Source organism: Asparagus officinalis, chromosome 2 (genome assembly GCF_001876935.1).
Source record: "Asparagus officinalis chromosome 2, Aspof.V1, whole genome shotgun sequence".
In the NCBI taxonomy this organism is placed as follows: domain Eukaryota; kingdom Viridiplantae; phylum Streptophyta; class Magnoliopsida; order Asparagales; family Asparagaceae; genus Asparagus; species Asparagus officinalis.
Genome location: NC_033795.1, coordinates 77,437,058 through 77,453,606, shown reverse-complemented (window position 1 = coordinate 77,453,606; position 16,549 = coordinate 77,437,058). Strand labels below are relative to the sequence as shown.

General features: G+C 35.7%; 1 protein-coding gene across 2 annotated transcripts; it reads right to left on the bottom strand.

Moving 5' to 3' along the window:
• LOC109831691 lies at positions 229–9,765 on the bottom strand. Of its 2 annotated transcripts, none has more exons than XM_020399071.1 (11): positions 9,690–9,765; positions 8,815–8,913; positions 8,443–8,586; positions 6,362–7,297; positions 5,238–6,276; positions 4,809–5,116; positions 3,481–3,587; positions 2,989–3,142; positions 1,617–1,769; positions 1,036–1,221; positions 229–911 (listed from the first exon to the last, which is right to left on the bottom strand). In XM_020399071.1, exons 1-10 carry the CDS (start codon positions 9,726–9,728, stop codon positions 1,084–1,086), a joined length of 3,117 nt encoding a protein of 1,038 aa, XP_020254660.1. In that variant the 5' UTR covers positions 9,729–9,765; the 3' UTR covers positions 229–911; positions 1,036–1,083. The 2 variants fall into 2 exon arrangements, with proteins under 2 accessions (XP_020254660.1, XP_020254661.1); XM_020399072.1 differs by having other exon boundaries at positions 5,550–6,276.

The window sequence follows — 16,549 nt, the reverse complement described above, 5'->3', positions numbered from 1 at the left end:
TGAAATAATTTTTTTCTAGTTTAAATTCTAAACCTTAAAACTAAAACTTTTGCGAACCAACACTTACACGAATCAAATTCAACCTAGTTAAGAAAAAACTACTGCGCACCCTTAGTGGGACACCGAAGTTGAAAATGGGTAAACTTTGGGGTACCTTTAGTAAATAACCCTGTTTGTTTTATTGATTTCAGCTCTTCCTGTCACTACAAAAAAGAAGACAAACGAGTCGGCTGTTAAAGAACTCAAAATAGTGATTGCAAAATATATGTCATCTGGACAGTACAAGCAAATGTGCAAGTATAACTACACTGTAGTATGATTACAGCTAACAATTTTACAGACAACATACACAAACTGCTAGCTTGCGGTGAACATGCACAAAAGTATACTCAGAAACTATCAAGGAACATGAAACAGGGCGAATCTCCGTCTCCTCTTTATAGTATTCTCTTCATTCAAGGTGTTCCTTTTGCTTGCACAAACGTGATTCTGGTTCTATCAGATAAATTGGTAGCTCAAAGCCTCCATCTTCCACTTTTCACAAATTAAAGCTAAATTTCGCAACCCCAAACTTTCAAATTTTGCCACCGTAACAGTGTTGTTTCCTTGCACAATCAAAATAATGACTACTGATGGCGATGTCATTAACACCGTTAAGAGGTTCCGTTAGAAACTTTTGAAAGTTAAGGCAGATTTTGCACGACACCCCAAAGTTCAGCGTGGTTTGGTGGAAGAGAAGTTCAAAGTAAAGGGCTTTTTTGTCAATTTTACCATTGACTTAATAACTTCACATCAATCTAAACTCCAACATGCGAAAAATAAGAGATCCAATATATGCTTCAAGCTCTACTGTGTTGCTATCGCATTGTATGTGAGAACACTTGTTTGTGCGGGTTCTTTCTTTAATTGATCTGCATATATGGTAACATTCACAATATCAGAAGCATGCATTAACTTAAAAAAAGTGTTGACCAAAACCATTAAGCCAATGAATTATGAGTACTTAGTTTGCTTAATGGCATGCGAAGAACTCACCTCGAAGGAGTCAATATATACATCAATGTATCATGTTCGCCAACAAAGTCATATTTCTTGGCTCATGTCATATTCTTGGCAAAGAGAGAACGTCGGCATCTTAATTCTATGCAAGGGAGCATACCGTTCCTTCTTTAATGGTAGTAGCTTGCCAGAAAACAAACTGTTTACAATCCAGCTGGCTGGCTGTATACAAGACAACAAAGTGTTTTGATTTAAATACGAAAGGCCAATTTACAATCATATATATTCATAATAGGTTTTAGCCAAAAAAAATGCATAGCTTTGAAATCATATGATATATCTCATGATTACAATATTTCAGAACTTCCTGAATTCTATGTAGCAAAATGTGCACTAAGAACAAAAAGTGAGACCAATAGCGGACAGCTTATGTGGATTGCAAGCGCAAATTATCAGTTTATCATAATATGCAGTATCCACTCTGGTCAAAAATGAGGCCACTTTAGCTGACAGTGCAAGAACACTACTGATAATGGTTAACAGATCAATGAATTTTCAAGATATAAACTCATAGTTTCACATGTTCCAAAAAGATTACGGTGAGTAGAAATACTGACCACAGTTTGTAGACTGTTTTCTAATGCACAGTGCTTCAGGTGACGTGAGACATTGTCTTCATTCTCAACAAGAACAAACCCAACTGTATTTGTTCCATTCTTCAAGCTCTGGACCAGCCGCTGCAAAGATTTGAATACCTTCCCACCTCCATGCTGCATTTTGAGAAGTACTCTCTTAAAACAAAAATAAATACCAAAAAAGGAGAAATTTCGGGAGAAAATGTATGAAGCAGAATAGCTTCGGGGAATGGGAACAGGCTGCATGCCTGTTTATAAAGAATAGGAAGTGGATAAGTCACAATATGGATGGCAGTGAAATAGTGAGTGTCAAAAGGACACTTAAAGCAATTTGAGATTAGGCCAAGGGTAAGTTTCAGGCCTCATCTTTTACCAGTGTCAAACATTACAAAAACACAACCTACGGAAGAAAAGGTTCCCTAATGTATGGAACTACTGATAATATAGACGTAATTGATGCGATAAGAAAGATAATATATGGTGTTATATGATGAAAGGAGTTTTAAGTTGCCAATTACTACCGAGAAAACACTCAAGGACGAGGGCATGAAAACTTGTACATAAGAAGAAGATATCCATTTACTGGAAACTAAAACTAAGAACCACTAAAAGAGTTTACTACAAGAGGATTGGATTTGATAATTGATATATCATCTGGAAACATGTATCATGTAGAAAAGAGGATCTGAGCAGACGAGCACTACAATGTTTAAAATTATAAGTGGATATGGTAAAGTAATGCAGGTTAACACAACAAATGAATACACCAAGTCACACCATTTGACGACAAAGTAATGGAGAATCCAAGTAAGATGGCCTTAAATGCAATGAAAAAATTAGAGAAGCCCTGGTAAAGGAGATAGAACATATATGGAGAAGTCAGAAACAGAAGGAAACTTAACCTAAGATGATGGCAACCCTAAGTAAAAAATTGAAGAGTCGAAAGAGACCTTATTGGCAGAGGCTTCATTGACGAACCCAAACTGCTAAAAGAAAGCAGTTAACGGTTGTGCTTATTAAGGACATCGATCACACTTTTGCAATTTCTCATACCTTTTTGTGGTGAACTCATGAAGTACTAATTGTAAGCATTTTTCAGAAAATCTTAACACCAAATTAATTTCATGGTTTGTTTATTTGATAATGAATACAGAATACTTGTTCCCCTCTCCCTATGACACTAATTCTGGTCAAACTTAAAGAACGAGAATGAGCTACACGGAATAGAGACGTCCATATAAGGAAAGTGTCCCCAAAGGTATAAGATGAAAGTTCACACTTTATGTGCATTGCAAAGAGGAAAGAAAGGACAAATGAAAGCCAAAAAGGATAATACAGTTGGAATAGGAATTACCTTTATAATTTTGGAAAACTTGGTACAAAAGCTAACTTTGCCATTAAGCATGAATCCCACTCTTTCAAAGATGAATACATGGCTATTTAAACAAAACGGCTCTCCAATCCTCAATTGGTGAGATTCACATCCCTTGAACGATCGAGTCATAAACCTGGCAAACGCAGACCAAAACAGTTAACCTTCCTTATCACCTAAAGATTAAAAGCATGAGACAATCAAGCACTACTTAAATTAATCACATGGACAAATATGCATAAAAAACTAAAATATTTATGATGTAAAACCAGAATGATTGAACCTCACAGATGATACCAATTTATTATGGATATGTATATTGTATAAGCAGTTAGAATAAGAAAACACCTATAAGCAACTGTGTTTCATAGACATGATATGTTATAGACCTGATGAATACGTAAGTCTGTTATGTGGCCATGATGTACATTGTTCAGTTCAGTGAAATAAGTGGCTGAAGGTTGCACAACTTACTTTCCAGGTGGCAATAAAGAACCAGCATGAATTGAGTCCACAAGCCAGTGAGCATTTAGCATCCAAGTGTTAGTTGCACAACCATATAGGAACTTGCTTGTTTGCACCTACATGAACAAAAGAAGAAGAATTAAGTTTGTGAGTGTAAGGAAAAGAAATCAGTTTGTGGCAACTAGCATAGAATCTACATGCAACTTTAATCTTGCACATCTAGCAACTGATGTCAAATCAGATTAAAGAACAAAATGTCATATGAAAGATCAAAACCATCTTTAAGCTTAATCTCTACTGAAGATTGATCATAGCATAGAGACCAATTCGATGGAAACACTAGACTATTTTGTATCCAGCACAGATTAAAGTTTATCTGTGTAGGTTTAGATTTAAAATAGTGTGTAGAATGGATGCAAAAAAAAAATGCTAGGTGATAGAGTGACTTGAGAAGCTGTCCAATGGTTTGTAATAATTCCAACTCAAAAATAAAAGTCAGTCTCTTAGGTCCTGGGCCTAGCCAATTTTATAAACCCATATGATCCCAACACGAATTAAGATCACACAGGAACATATCAATAATATTGCTAACCATGTGAGATGCAACCATCTCTCTTTGCATAAACAAGTTAACTGTCTGTCCCATGCTCTTGAACAATGTCTGTCCCATGCTCTTGAACAATGTCGATCCAAATGCAGAAACCACCTTTTTAGACAACTAATACAGTAATACTACCCTCAAAATTAAACGAAAATGACAAAATGTTAATAGAAGATGTGTATTTACTAATTTATCAATGTGATGCGTACACAAACTAACGTCCCTCAGACAACATGCAATTCCTATTTGCTTCAGGAAACAGTTATAAACTTGTAGGGATAACAGAAAGTTAACCTTCGAAACAGTTATAGACTTGTAGGGATAACGAAAGTTAACCTTCAGATTTCATCCCATCAATTCTCTGCGGGCTCCAGCTTGTGAACCAGTTTACATAATCCATCAATATTTATTAAGTTACACTGGCACAAAAAAGCATATGTTGAACAAACAAAAGCCCGGAATATACTTTTACAAAATCACGTTGCCTCAGCTTTTGGAGGAAAGTAGACTAACAAGTCAGTCAATGTCAATGTCTGATAACCATTATATTCATTAAGCAGTACCACACTTGCTCTGAAATTCTAAGTCATTCATCTATTTTTCCTTGAAGCGTTCGTAACATAAAATCCAGAAAAGCTATTTTAATGGCTTCAGTAATGAACTTGAGTGTTAAAATGCTAAAACTACTATCTATAAACCCCTTGATATATGTCATTTTAGAATGATTAAAACAAACCTTCTTTGGTGACAGAACAATGGGCAACTTGAACTGTGCTAACTCTGCTCGCCGCTTATTCCTTACATCTGAAGTTTCGGGTGGTATATTCATAAGAATGTACCCTCCATATTGTCTGATTAATGCTTCAAGTTCCTTTTCCTTCTGACGTGAAAACCCAGTCAATAAAAATTCTAAACCTTGAAAGACCATTCCTTTCTCACCCACAATATGCTGAAATGTCAAATGGTTATAATTTTCTTTTCTGGATATACACTTGTTTGACAGGATGGATTCTTTCACCCTTTTACTGGATCTGTGACGTGCGCCTGCAGAATTTTAGATAACAAGGATTGAGACAAACAACTCAGATATCACACAAAACAAAGAATCCTTAAAAACAAGGGGAAAAAATGATGTCATATGAAATTATGAATTAAAAACAATTACCATGAGTTTGGTGTTCAGGTTGCAACCTGTTACTGCTCTTAACTCTATCAATACTAGTTCTGACTTCTGAAAACTTAACTTTCTTGCTTTTTAGGCTTTGTTTATTAGGAGAGTGGTTGCGTAAACTTGACTTTCTAGAATTTTGTTCTTTGCATTTCCTAATCTTTAAAGATGATTTCTCTGAAATCTCTTCTTCAACATCACAATTTAAGATTTCTTTACACGCCCTAAGGCGACGCTTCTTATTATTCAGTATAATAGGTGCCCCTATATCTTCATGGTCGTGAATGAAATCATCATCATTAACCTCACCAACATCAGGAGATCCACTAGCTTCATATTGATCCTTCCTTCTATTAACCGGGTTATCTTTTGATCCATTCACATCCATACATTCCATGCTGTTCAAAGAAATTTCAGCATCTGGTTCATTAGATGTGAAGCAAGTATTGTTTCTTTCATCAGAAGAAAACTGCAGAAATTGTTTGACTTTGCTCTGTGACGGTGATTTATAGTTGTTTCCATCAGGCATTACTGTGCTGTACTTTCTGAGTGAATTCAACTGCTTCCGGCTGGGTGCAACAGGAACGTCAACACTATTTTTAGAAAGAATCAGTGGTCTTTCAGTTAATGCCTTCAAAGGGGTCTCCTGCACATCTGATAATGTAATTTTTTCATTCAGCTCTTGTGTACTAACAACTCCTTTAGGTTCAGCATCACCAGAAATAGGCACATTTTCTGAAGGAATACTACACGGTACTAGAGAACAAAAAGGATCAAAACTAGAAGATCTAACAAGATCTTGTGAGAGAATATGTCCTTCAGGAATGCTTCTCTCACTCTCCCTGTGAAGACATCTATATGAATGTTGAGATGGTATGCTTGAAGAAGCAACCAACTCAGGTTCTGCTTCTGCTATTTGCTTGCTGGGTCTTTCATTCATCTCGTCCATTGATTCTGAAATAAAGCTAGTCTCCTTGTTAAATACTCCCATGTTTTTCCTCATAGTTGCATTCCCCAGTTGAGAGGCTTTCCCATCCTTCAAGAAAAAGAAAAATGGATTAAATAAATGTACATGATTAAAGAAATGCACTTGATACACATTTTGCTAGCCTATTTCTCACCTTATGATTTTCTCGGTCTTCTAAGGGGCCTGTTTGCTTTCGGGCATCCGTTTTTTGTTGCAAATTCCACACATCAACTATTGGCTGGCTCTTTAAACAAGACTTTATGCAATCAAGAGGTATAAATGCAGACCTCTTGATCTGTTGTAGAGGAAGAGGATATAATGCCAAGTACTTGGATTTTGAACCCATGGAAACTCCATCGTCCTTCATCTTGTTACCTTGTGTTTCTTCCTCGAATACAAAATGACTTTCTGAAATCTGTTCCTCCATGTCATGAGATGAATTGGGTTGGAGAGGCTTTTCACTGTAATGTGAATCATCAGGAGTTTCCACAATTTGAGTAAGTGATATACCAACATCATCAAATGCTTCTGCCATAATGTTGTCATCCAAATCAGAAAGCAGATCATCATCGATATGCTTGTTGCCCAAAAAGGAAGAAACACCCTCCAAGGTGTCCAAGCAGAATTTCTCCCGCGCTTGCTTTAAGCGAAGGGAGATTTCCAATATTGCCGCAGCTGGAAAATTTTCAGACTTAAAGCTACTTGCAACCATATCAGAAATGACCACTGCTTCAGAAGCAGCAATAGAAAGTTCAACTGCATCATTTATGTCTGCATCGCAGATGTTCCCAGCATCAGGCTTTTCATGAAGTCTTGTCTGATTTTGTTGGTCAGCTTTGATTAGCTGGCGTGATATTTGTTTTGGGGGAATAGTTGATTTGTTTCTCATGGATGAATCCGATGGAGAGGCTTCAGCTTCCACTTTATGCTGGCAGATTGAGTCATCCTTAATATCTGGGATTTTGTGGATATTTTTCACCTGCAAATCTTGATTTGTTTTATGACTTCCTGTGTGAGATGTTCCATTAAGCTGACTTGCGGAAAGCTGAGAATCGCCAAGGGAGGATAGATGGAGATGAAACTGTGGTTCCTGTTAAAAGAAGAATAAAATGCATAAAAAGCACAGTCACAAAAGACAGTGTAAATGCAGTGTAATGGATTGAGAACAGAGTATGCATACGCATTAAACATAAACCCGTGACATTGGAAAATAAACTGAAAATAAAAAAAATTTAAAGAGCTCTTTACCTAAAAATTTTAGATGCTTCTAGTAAAAGGAATCAAAGGGAAAAGACAAATTGATCTTGTCCAACGGTTGGAGCTTCCAATTTTTCTAGTTCAGTGTGTTAAAAGTCATGGATTTAACTATAATTACATTCCAAAAATCAAATAGATGTCATTAGTATGATCCCAAAATACAAAGAAACTTAGAGCAAGGACATTTATCAATGTTGCTGCATTTGCAAACAGTGCAAGAGGAACCTTAGGAAACAACTGCATAGGTGTTCAAACTCGAAAAGAAGTTATCATAATGAGCCAAGAGAGAGCAGCTCAATATAATGATACTATCAAATACACAGAAATTTATTAAGATTGCCTAGAGTTGCATGATAGTTATATTAAGTACAAGGTAGCAACAAATAGTTCATCCTACAGAAATTAAGCAATTCTTATAGTATTGCTACTATTCTCAATAAAGCTTACCAAGTTAATTATTCTAAGCATGTGACCATGTCACTTACTCACCTTCAAATATCTCATTTTCGTTCAGATATACATGTTAAATTTAGTAATAGACAAGTTGGAGATATAAGAGATTCTGAGAACAACTATCATCCAACATTGACTCAACATGTCCTTAGTATGGCAAAGTATATGGTCCTACATGGATTCAATCTATTGGTGTAGTTCCCTAAGGTGACAGATGGAAACAACAATAACATGAAATTTCAACATGTCGCTTAGCATGGCAAAGTACATGGTCCAAAAGCAAAGATTATGAGCATGCTAGAAGTGTGTTTGAAAGAGAGGCTATGAATATAATCCCCATTAAAAAAGACATACATTCCAAAATTTCTGTCTATAATAATTGAAAATCAGTAAGATCTGCTGCTAAAACAATACATGTGTTACAATGACCTCAAGTAATAAATAAATCTAGAATTTTGACTATTCGTATGCATGAAGCAATAACATATTCAGAGTAATTCCAGTTAAAAAGTAATAGAAACATACTTCTGAAGAAGACAGAACAGTTCCAGCTGAGGAATTCCCATCTCCGGACAAATACAGATGGAAACCACTATATTTACCATCATCTCTTGTAAAAAAGTGCTTTGCTTGTCCATCTGTTGTATGTTTTGGTAATGATACCAATTTCTGACGGTAGCAAAACGAAAAGTTGCTTTGCTTGTCCATCTGTTGTATGTTTTGGTAATGATACCAATTTCTGACGGTAGCAAAACGAAAAGTGTCAATGAAGTACAAATGTAATGATACCAATTTCTGACGGTAGCAAAACGAAAAGTGTCAATGAAGTACAAATGGAGGACGACGAACATGCTAGACTCTGAAAGGCAACAGAAACAATAGTGGGGTAATGCATACCTTGCTAGAGATCTGAGAAATGGTATGCTCATCTTTAGCACCATCTCCCAAAGCCGGTAATTGATATGGCTGAAGCCATGCTGGAAGCCAAGCTACGTCCTGGCACCAAAGTTTCAATAACAAATTATAAACTTGTCACTAGAATTGATAGAACAAGGGAACAAAACTATGCTCACCTATTATCTAAACAAAGGGAACTTCAACATAGCTATTTGGGATTTTGGATAAAACCACATTTTCATCCAAAAAATTTATAAAAAGTATGCAAAGAATCTCATTAACCAGTACCGATAAAATACTCCCATTTCATTTAAGATACATCAACAAAAATAACAATTAACTTCAAGCCTACGGAACTAACAATAGTGGTTCATGACAATATTTAAAAACCGATTATATGTGAACGATAACAGGGAAAAAAAACTTTCTTTGTGATCAATCAGCATGACACTTTACTGATGATCGATCAGAGTACTAGAATACAATAAACAGAAAACAAAACAACCAATTGCGATAAGCAAATTTACCCTTCAATCTACATGAAGTAATTCACTGAAAGCCTCAACCAGTAGGCTCTATGAATGCAAATATATAAAAACACCAAATTGATGATTAAAAAAAAGTAGAACAATGCATTTAGTAATCCATCAAAATGTAAACTCCTAAAAATGGGGTTTCGCACAAATTTCACACAAAGAACGCAAACTTATCAAATTTACCATCAAAGACTCCAACTTTATCATCTAACTGTACATATTAACGCGAAAGTTTACAGAAAACAGAATACCCATTTGGATATAGGACCAAAATCAATGAAAAATGGAAGTATCCGGCCGATGGCAGTTTGGTAATTTGGAGTAATGGAGAAACCTGACCTCTGAGAACTGAGGAGAGTGATAGCCGCAGCTCTCCATGGTCGACGACGACGGAGGGGAAGAACGCGTCGAAATTTTTTTTAGGCCGGAAATAGGGAAGAAAAAGCGCCAGGGGCTTTTTACCGCCTATCCGATGAGGGCAAATTTGCAGAAAAGGACCGGTTGATAATTTGTTTGCGGCTTTTCGGAAACTGGACTGGGATGGGGCTAAAGCCCAGTACACGGATGGGCCAGCGCATTGTTGTGGGCCTTGTGGCTAGCTACCTATTTTTTTAGAGGAAAAAAAAGATATCATACACAAGACATTGCGTTGGAAAATCATACAGGAAAATAGCAGGTGACACCTTTTTCCCTACTAATTTTAGATAGTACAAAAAGTACATAAAATCAGTGTAAACACTAAAAATTAGGACAAACAGCAAAAATTGGCTACTACTTGTTTTTTGAAACCTTGTAAGTTACTTCTTATTTTCAAAACTTGCTATAAAAAGGTTAAAAAAATGTGTGCGGTAAAAACCTTAACTTATAAGGATATAAGTATTTATGTTTTTGGTAAATTAATAACTTATAAGGTTATGACAATTGTCAAATAACTAAAAAGGGCATCTTGTTGAATCTCATATTATAGCTAACTAATTAATTATACATTTGGTAGATAACTGCTATTAGTAAATTATTAATTAACTAAGTAAATAACAAAAATAAATTATTTCACACTAGTTATGGTTATTAATTATTAATATTTGAAGTTATTAGTAAAACTATTAGTTAGTTAATTAAAAATTAACTATTCATAATAAGAAATATATACTATTAAAATATTTTATATGGTACATTAATTTTGGTTATTAATTACCAATATTTATATTAATTACTTAATGGAATTTTAATTAAATAATAATTATAAATAATTTTATTTATAAACTAAGTAAAGTAATTAACAATAATAATTATAATTATTTATTAAAATAAAATTATAAATAATTAATTGAATAGTGGTTATTAATAAATTTAATTAATAATTAACTAATAAATTCATAATAAAATTATTTATTTTTAATAAAAATATAAGCAATTAATAGAATAGTGCTCAATGGTAAATTAATTTATTAACTAACTAATTTTAATAACAATATTTAGATATAATAATAAAATATTAATTATAATATATTTTATATATCAGATTGTTTATTGTTACTAGGACAAATTTTTGAAAACAACCTTATTTCATAATTAATGAGCAAAATCGACCATTTTCATCTCAGTTGAGATGAAAAGGGTTGATTTTGCTACAGATAAGTTTTCGAACTACACAGGACTACTAGTCCCGTGTAGTGTAGTTAAGACATGATTAGCATGCCAAACCAAATGAACGGGACTACTAGTCTCATCCATTTGGTAATCACCCGTGACCCACTCCCTTTAAACAGATCGTGATGTCCCTTCCCCTCACCAGCGAACACATCACCATCTCCACTCTTCATGTACCCATACAAGACCGCATTATAGCAAATGATGTCAGGAGTCAACCTTTTCGATTCGACCATTTCATTGAGCAGGACAGTTTTCGTGTCCCCTTTAAAGCACAAGGCCTTAAGATAAAGGATGTAAGCTACGATGTTGGGCTCAATTCCGGTGGACTTGGGCAGGGTTTCGAACTTCTCGATAGCAAGGTCGTATTTCTTGTCGTTGAGGAGGGAGGTGAGGAGGGCGCAAAAGGAGAGCTGGGTGGGGTTGGGGATCTGGTGGAAAAGGCGGACATCGTCGTCGAGGAGGCCAGAGGAGGCGTAGTGGAAGAGGATCCGGGTGAAGAAGCCCTCGTATTTGGGGGACTTGGGGTCAAAGATCTGGGACCGGAGGACGCGCCGGATGAGATCGGGGAGGCGGAGCGGACGAGGCCCGCGGAGGGCCGAGGGGTGTGAGGGCGTGGTTCAGAGCTGACGAAAGATGGGGGAGGTGAGAAGGAGGACTAAAGGTGGTCGGACGATGCGGTCTGGGGCGTTGGGCACAGACTTGATGGCGGCAGTGAGGCGCGGAGAGGGGTTTAGGATTGAGAGCTAAAGGGCTTTGGGGTTGGGTTTTGGGTTGGGTGAGGGTGGGAGGGGTCGAAGGGCGGGGCGGAGGACGGAGGATGCCAGGCGGCGGGGGCCTTTCGCAGAGCAGCCGGCAGCGAGGGCCGGCGCATTGGAGAGCGAGAGATGAGGAATGGGGCAAGCACGATCTGGTTTAAGGATAGTTGGTGTGATTACTAAATGGACTAGACTAGTAGTTTCGTCCATTTGGTTTAGTCCATTTGGTTTGGCATGCTAATCTTAGATTAGCATGACTTAACTACACGGGACTAGTAGTGCCGTGTAGTTCGAAAACTTACTCGCAGCAAAATCGATCATTTTCATCTCAATTGAGATGAAAAGAGTCGATTTTACTGTTTTTTTGTGAAATGGACAATTTTGTTCATTAATTATGAAATAGTGTTGTTTACAAAAATTTGTCCTTGTTATTAATTACTAATATTGACATAATTAATTAATTTTTATTAATTAAATAATAATTTAAAATTATTATTTAATTAAATAAATTATTATTTCATAAATTAATTAAATAACTAATTAAATAAGTAATTAATTAATCATGACACTAATTAATTAATTATTTTCTTACTAATTAAGTATTACTTGATAAAATTACTAATTAATTAATTAATTTTATTATTTAATAAAATTAATTAATTTATTTAAGGTGATATTATTTAATTAATATCTTACTTCTAGATCTACTGTAGATTGATAAAGGGGGTTTGACGGTATTTTGGTCTTTTGGTCTAAGTAAGGAAAATTCTTTATAAGTAAGCAAAAAATAAGTTGGGGAATCTCAATCTATTTTCCCTACTTGTAAATAAGAAACAAGTAAAAATATTAAGCCTCAACAAACAGAGGATTAGTATCTTATAAGTAAAAAATATACTTATACGTAAAATAAGTTACTTGTAAGTAAGTTGAAAAACATGCTCATAGTCACTAGCTTTAAAATTGATGCCGTGAGTAGAACATGTAACATGACCTACATATGAGTTCCATACTATTTGATATCTGAATCTGCTTTAATATCTTACAATTGTATGAAAATACTATTGAACTAATAATAAAAATTTCTATCAACAAATAAAGGGTATCAATTTCCTATCCGAAAAGCCATTTCTAATGTAGTCCGAAGATTTCTCAGAAAACACTTTTTTTTATTTTAACTTCACCCTCAAAAGACCGGCGGAATTTGGTTTCCATGAGAGCTCATGGTCAGGCCAACGCTTAAAAATAGTAATTCATAGTTGTAGCTTTTTAGGAGAGAGGAAGACATCGATCAAGCAAAATGGTGCATCGTTAACCACACCTCCTATTTTTTTAAAACAAAGAAATAAGTTTTTTCTTTGCTGACCTTTTTCTTTGACATTTGCTTGTCCCAATCCAGAAGAAAATAGGAGGGTCATGTTAGGTGGCCGACAGCCGGTGTAAAATATAGTCGGATCCACATATAAAATAAATTCTATTATATACTCGTTGAGGCGCCCCCTCCGCAACATGTTGCATCGATCTCACCCCGATGCAAATGATAAGTAAGCAATGGTGGTTTGCTAGGGCGTCCTCCGGAAGCGACGCATTACATCAATGTCATCTCGGTGTAATGACAAGTAAGTAAGGATGTTCTAAGAACATGCAATCCTCTAATATTATACCTAATAGTATTAGGCATAGACTAGAACAATCTAAGAGGAAAAATGGTAGGAGACTTTTACAAGAAAACAGAATTTGATTAGCTACTTGGAATATACATACACTTACCGGAAAGACAATGGAATTAGTGGATGTCGTGATTAGAAGAAAGATTAACATAATTTGTTTACAATAAACTAAATAGATAGGTAAAAAATCTAGAGAAATTGAAAAGACTAGATATAAATTTTGGTATACAGGAAAAGAGAAGAATATGAATGGAGTGGGAGTTCTTGTAGATAATAATATAATAAAAAAACGTGTTGTGGATGTAAGAAGAGTTGGAAATAGAATAATACCAATAAAAGTTGTCTTAGTGCAGAGGTTATTAATATTATTAGTACTTACGTACCACTGTTTGTGGGAAAATTTGCAGTAAAAGAAACAAAGGAAAATTAATTTGTATTCCTTTAATCTCAGTTACAATTGGATTTCCTGATTACAAAAGAGAAGAGAATGATCTGGATTCTCCCCTTTGTTTAAATCTGGGTTCTTCACGGTGGCGATGAGATGCCTCTCTCGAATGCTCACGTCGAGTTTGCTTCTCGTTGACGATCCGATGTCTTGTTTCACTGGAACGTGTTCTTCTCCTCACGATTTGACGTTGTGGAGAACTCTGAACGAGTTTAAAACTCTATGAAAGAGAGTTGATTTAACCGAAAGTCGGTTATAAGCCAAGGATGAAGAAGATCTTGTTGCCGATCTCCAAAGCTCCAACCGAAGGATGAAGGATCCTCTTTTCGCTGCCAAGAAGTTCCAACAGACCGCACCCGAAAGATCCAGCCCTGAACTGAATTGATTTTCAGTTATTTATAGGGGATTTAAGGGGTGTAACCACCTCCTTAATTCGCTCCTAAGTGGGGCTAATGCGATGTAACCGCCCCTTAAATCACTCCTGAGTGGAGTTGTGATCCCCTCAGATCGTGGGAAACGGTTTTGAAACCGTTCAGCTCGTGTTTGAACGAGTCAAACGCAGATCCTGCATTCTGGCATGAATTCTGTGTCCAAACGCAGTATCTGGAAGCTTGAACGCAGTGATTGGAAGCTGCGTTTGCAGCGGATGAAAGCTGCGTTTGGCAGCGGTATTGAGCTGCGTCGGGCAGCGATGTTGAGCTGCGTTGGGCAGCGATGTCAAGCTGCGTCGGGCAGCGAATAGAGCTGCGTCCAGTGGCGATTTAAGCTGCGTTTGTAACTTTTGGAGCTGCATTTGAGCTGCGTTCGTGGCTATGAACGCGGCGCATCTTGATGCTGGTACGCGGGGAGGACTTCCACGTCTTGGTTTGAAGAGACCATTGATTTGTAGTCTCTTTCTGTCGAAGCGTTGCAAAGATCATCATTTTGTAATCTTTACTTTAGCTCTTTGATATGCAAGAGTCGTCAGATTGTAACTCTCGATGTTGATTGTGAAGGCTGTTGAACTAGAGCTCTCATCGGTTGTCGTAAAGGTCGTCAGATTGTAACCTTCAGCGATCTACGTGAAAGTCTTCAAATTGTAGCCTTCTGGAAGTTGTCAGATTGTAACTTCCATCATCGGTGTTTGATGGGGATCAGCTATCTATTGTGATTTTTAGACAGCCTACAAATAGGCTTGCCCGAGAGTACTAAAAGGGAATTTTGTGATAGATTAGATGAATTAGTATAAGAAATCTCATTTGGAGAGAATTAATTATAGGAGGGGATCTTAACGGGCATGTTGGTAATGATAATAATGGATATGAGAGGATACATGGAGATTTCGGGTATGAAAATAAGAACGATATGGGTAGATCAATTCTAGAGTTTGCAATATCGTATGATTTTGATAATAGCAAATACACTTTTTAAAAAAGGGATAAACACTTAATAACTTTTAAAAGTGGTTTTAATAATTGTCAAATAAACTTTTTTCTTACTAGAATGACAGATAGGTTTGTTAGACCCTAGAGGGGGGTGATTAGGATCTTATGCTAATCTAATCCGATTTTATACCAATTAAAACTAATTAACAAGTTATCCTATTAAGTATAAAATACAACAAGATATGTGAGCTAGGATAAGTGATATACACAAAGATAAACAAAATAAACAAGATAGTGGATGATATAAATAATGAGCAATGGACAATGGCGACAAGAAATATAAACATAAGAGTAAGTGCGCCATGTTGGTCTTCTTGTTTTGATGATGTTTAACAAACAATTTACCACTAATGTTGTTTGTCTAGTATTTGTGTTTTCCTATGTATTGTAGACAAACAACGTTGTTGGAGGATGGATGGAATAGAGCTTCAACGATCATATCCAAAGGAGGTTGGCGGAATGTCAGTGAAGCCTTGCAATTCAAAGTTAAAGATCAAGTTCAAGCTTCATCCGCGAGATTACCAAGTAGAGCTTATTGAAGACCAATCAAGCTTGGGTATATTTAGTTTAGGTTTTATATTATGTGTGTTAATACTTTAAGCTCAATCATATACACACATACACGCTTTGATTTTGGTTTTGTATATATACAGTTATATATATATATATATATATGAATTATAAATTATATATTCATTTCCTTCATGCATATATTTCTTTTTGTAAATTGTTTGTCATCATCAAAAAGGGGGAGATTGTTGGCCTTCTTGTTTTGATGATGTTTAACAAACAATTTACCACTAATGTTGTTTGTCTAGTATTTGTGTTTTCGTATTTATTGTAGACAAACAATGTTGTTGGAGGATGGATGGAATAGAGCTTCAACGATCATATCCAAAGGAGGTTGGCGGAATGTCGGTGAAGCCTTGCTATTCAAAGTTCAAGATCCAAGTTCAAGCTTCATCCGCGAGATTACCAAGTCAAGCTTATTGAAGACCAATCAAGCTTGGGTAAATTAGTTTTAGGTTTTATATTATGTGTGTTAGTACTTTAAGCTCAATCATATACACACATACACGTTTTGGATTTTGTATATATATAGTTATATATACACATATATGTTTTTGGTTTAATAATCTTCGAGTTTATATATGAAACAAATGAATAGAATTGGAAAATAATATTTTGTTTCATGTTTATATGCCTATATATGATTTCACCTTTAACAAGCTTATATTTAATGAAATCATATTTA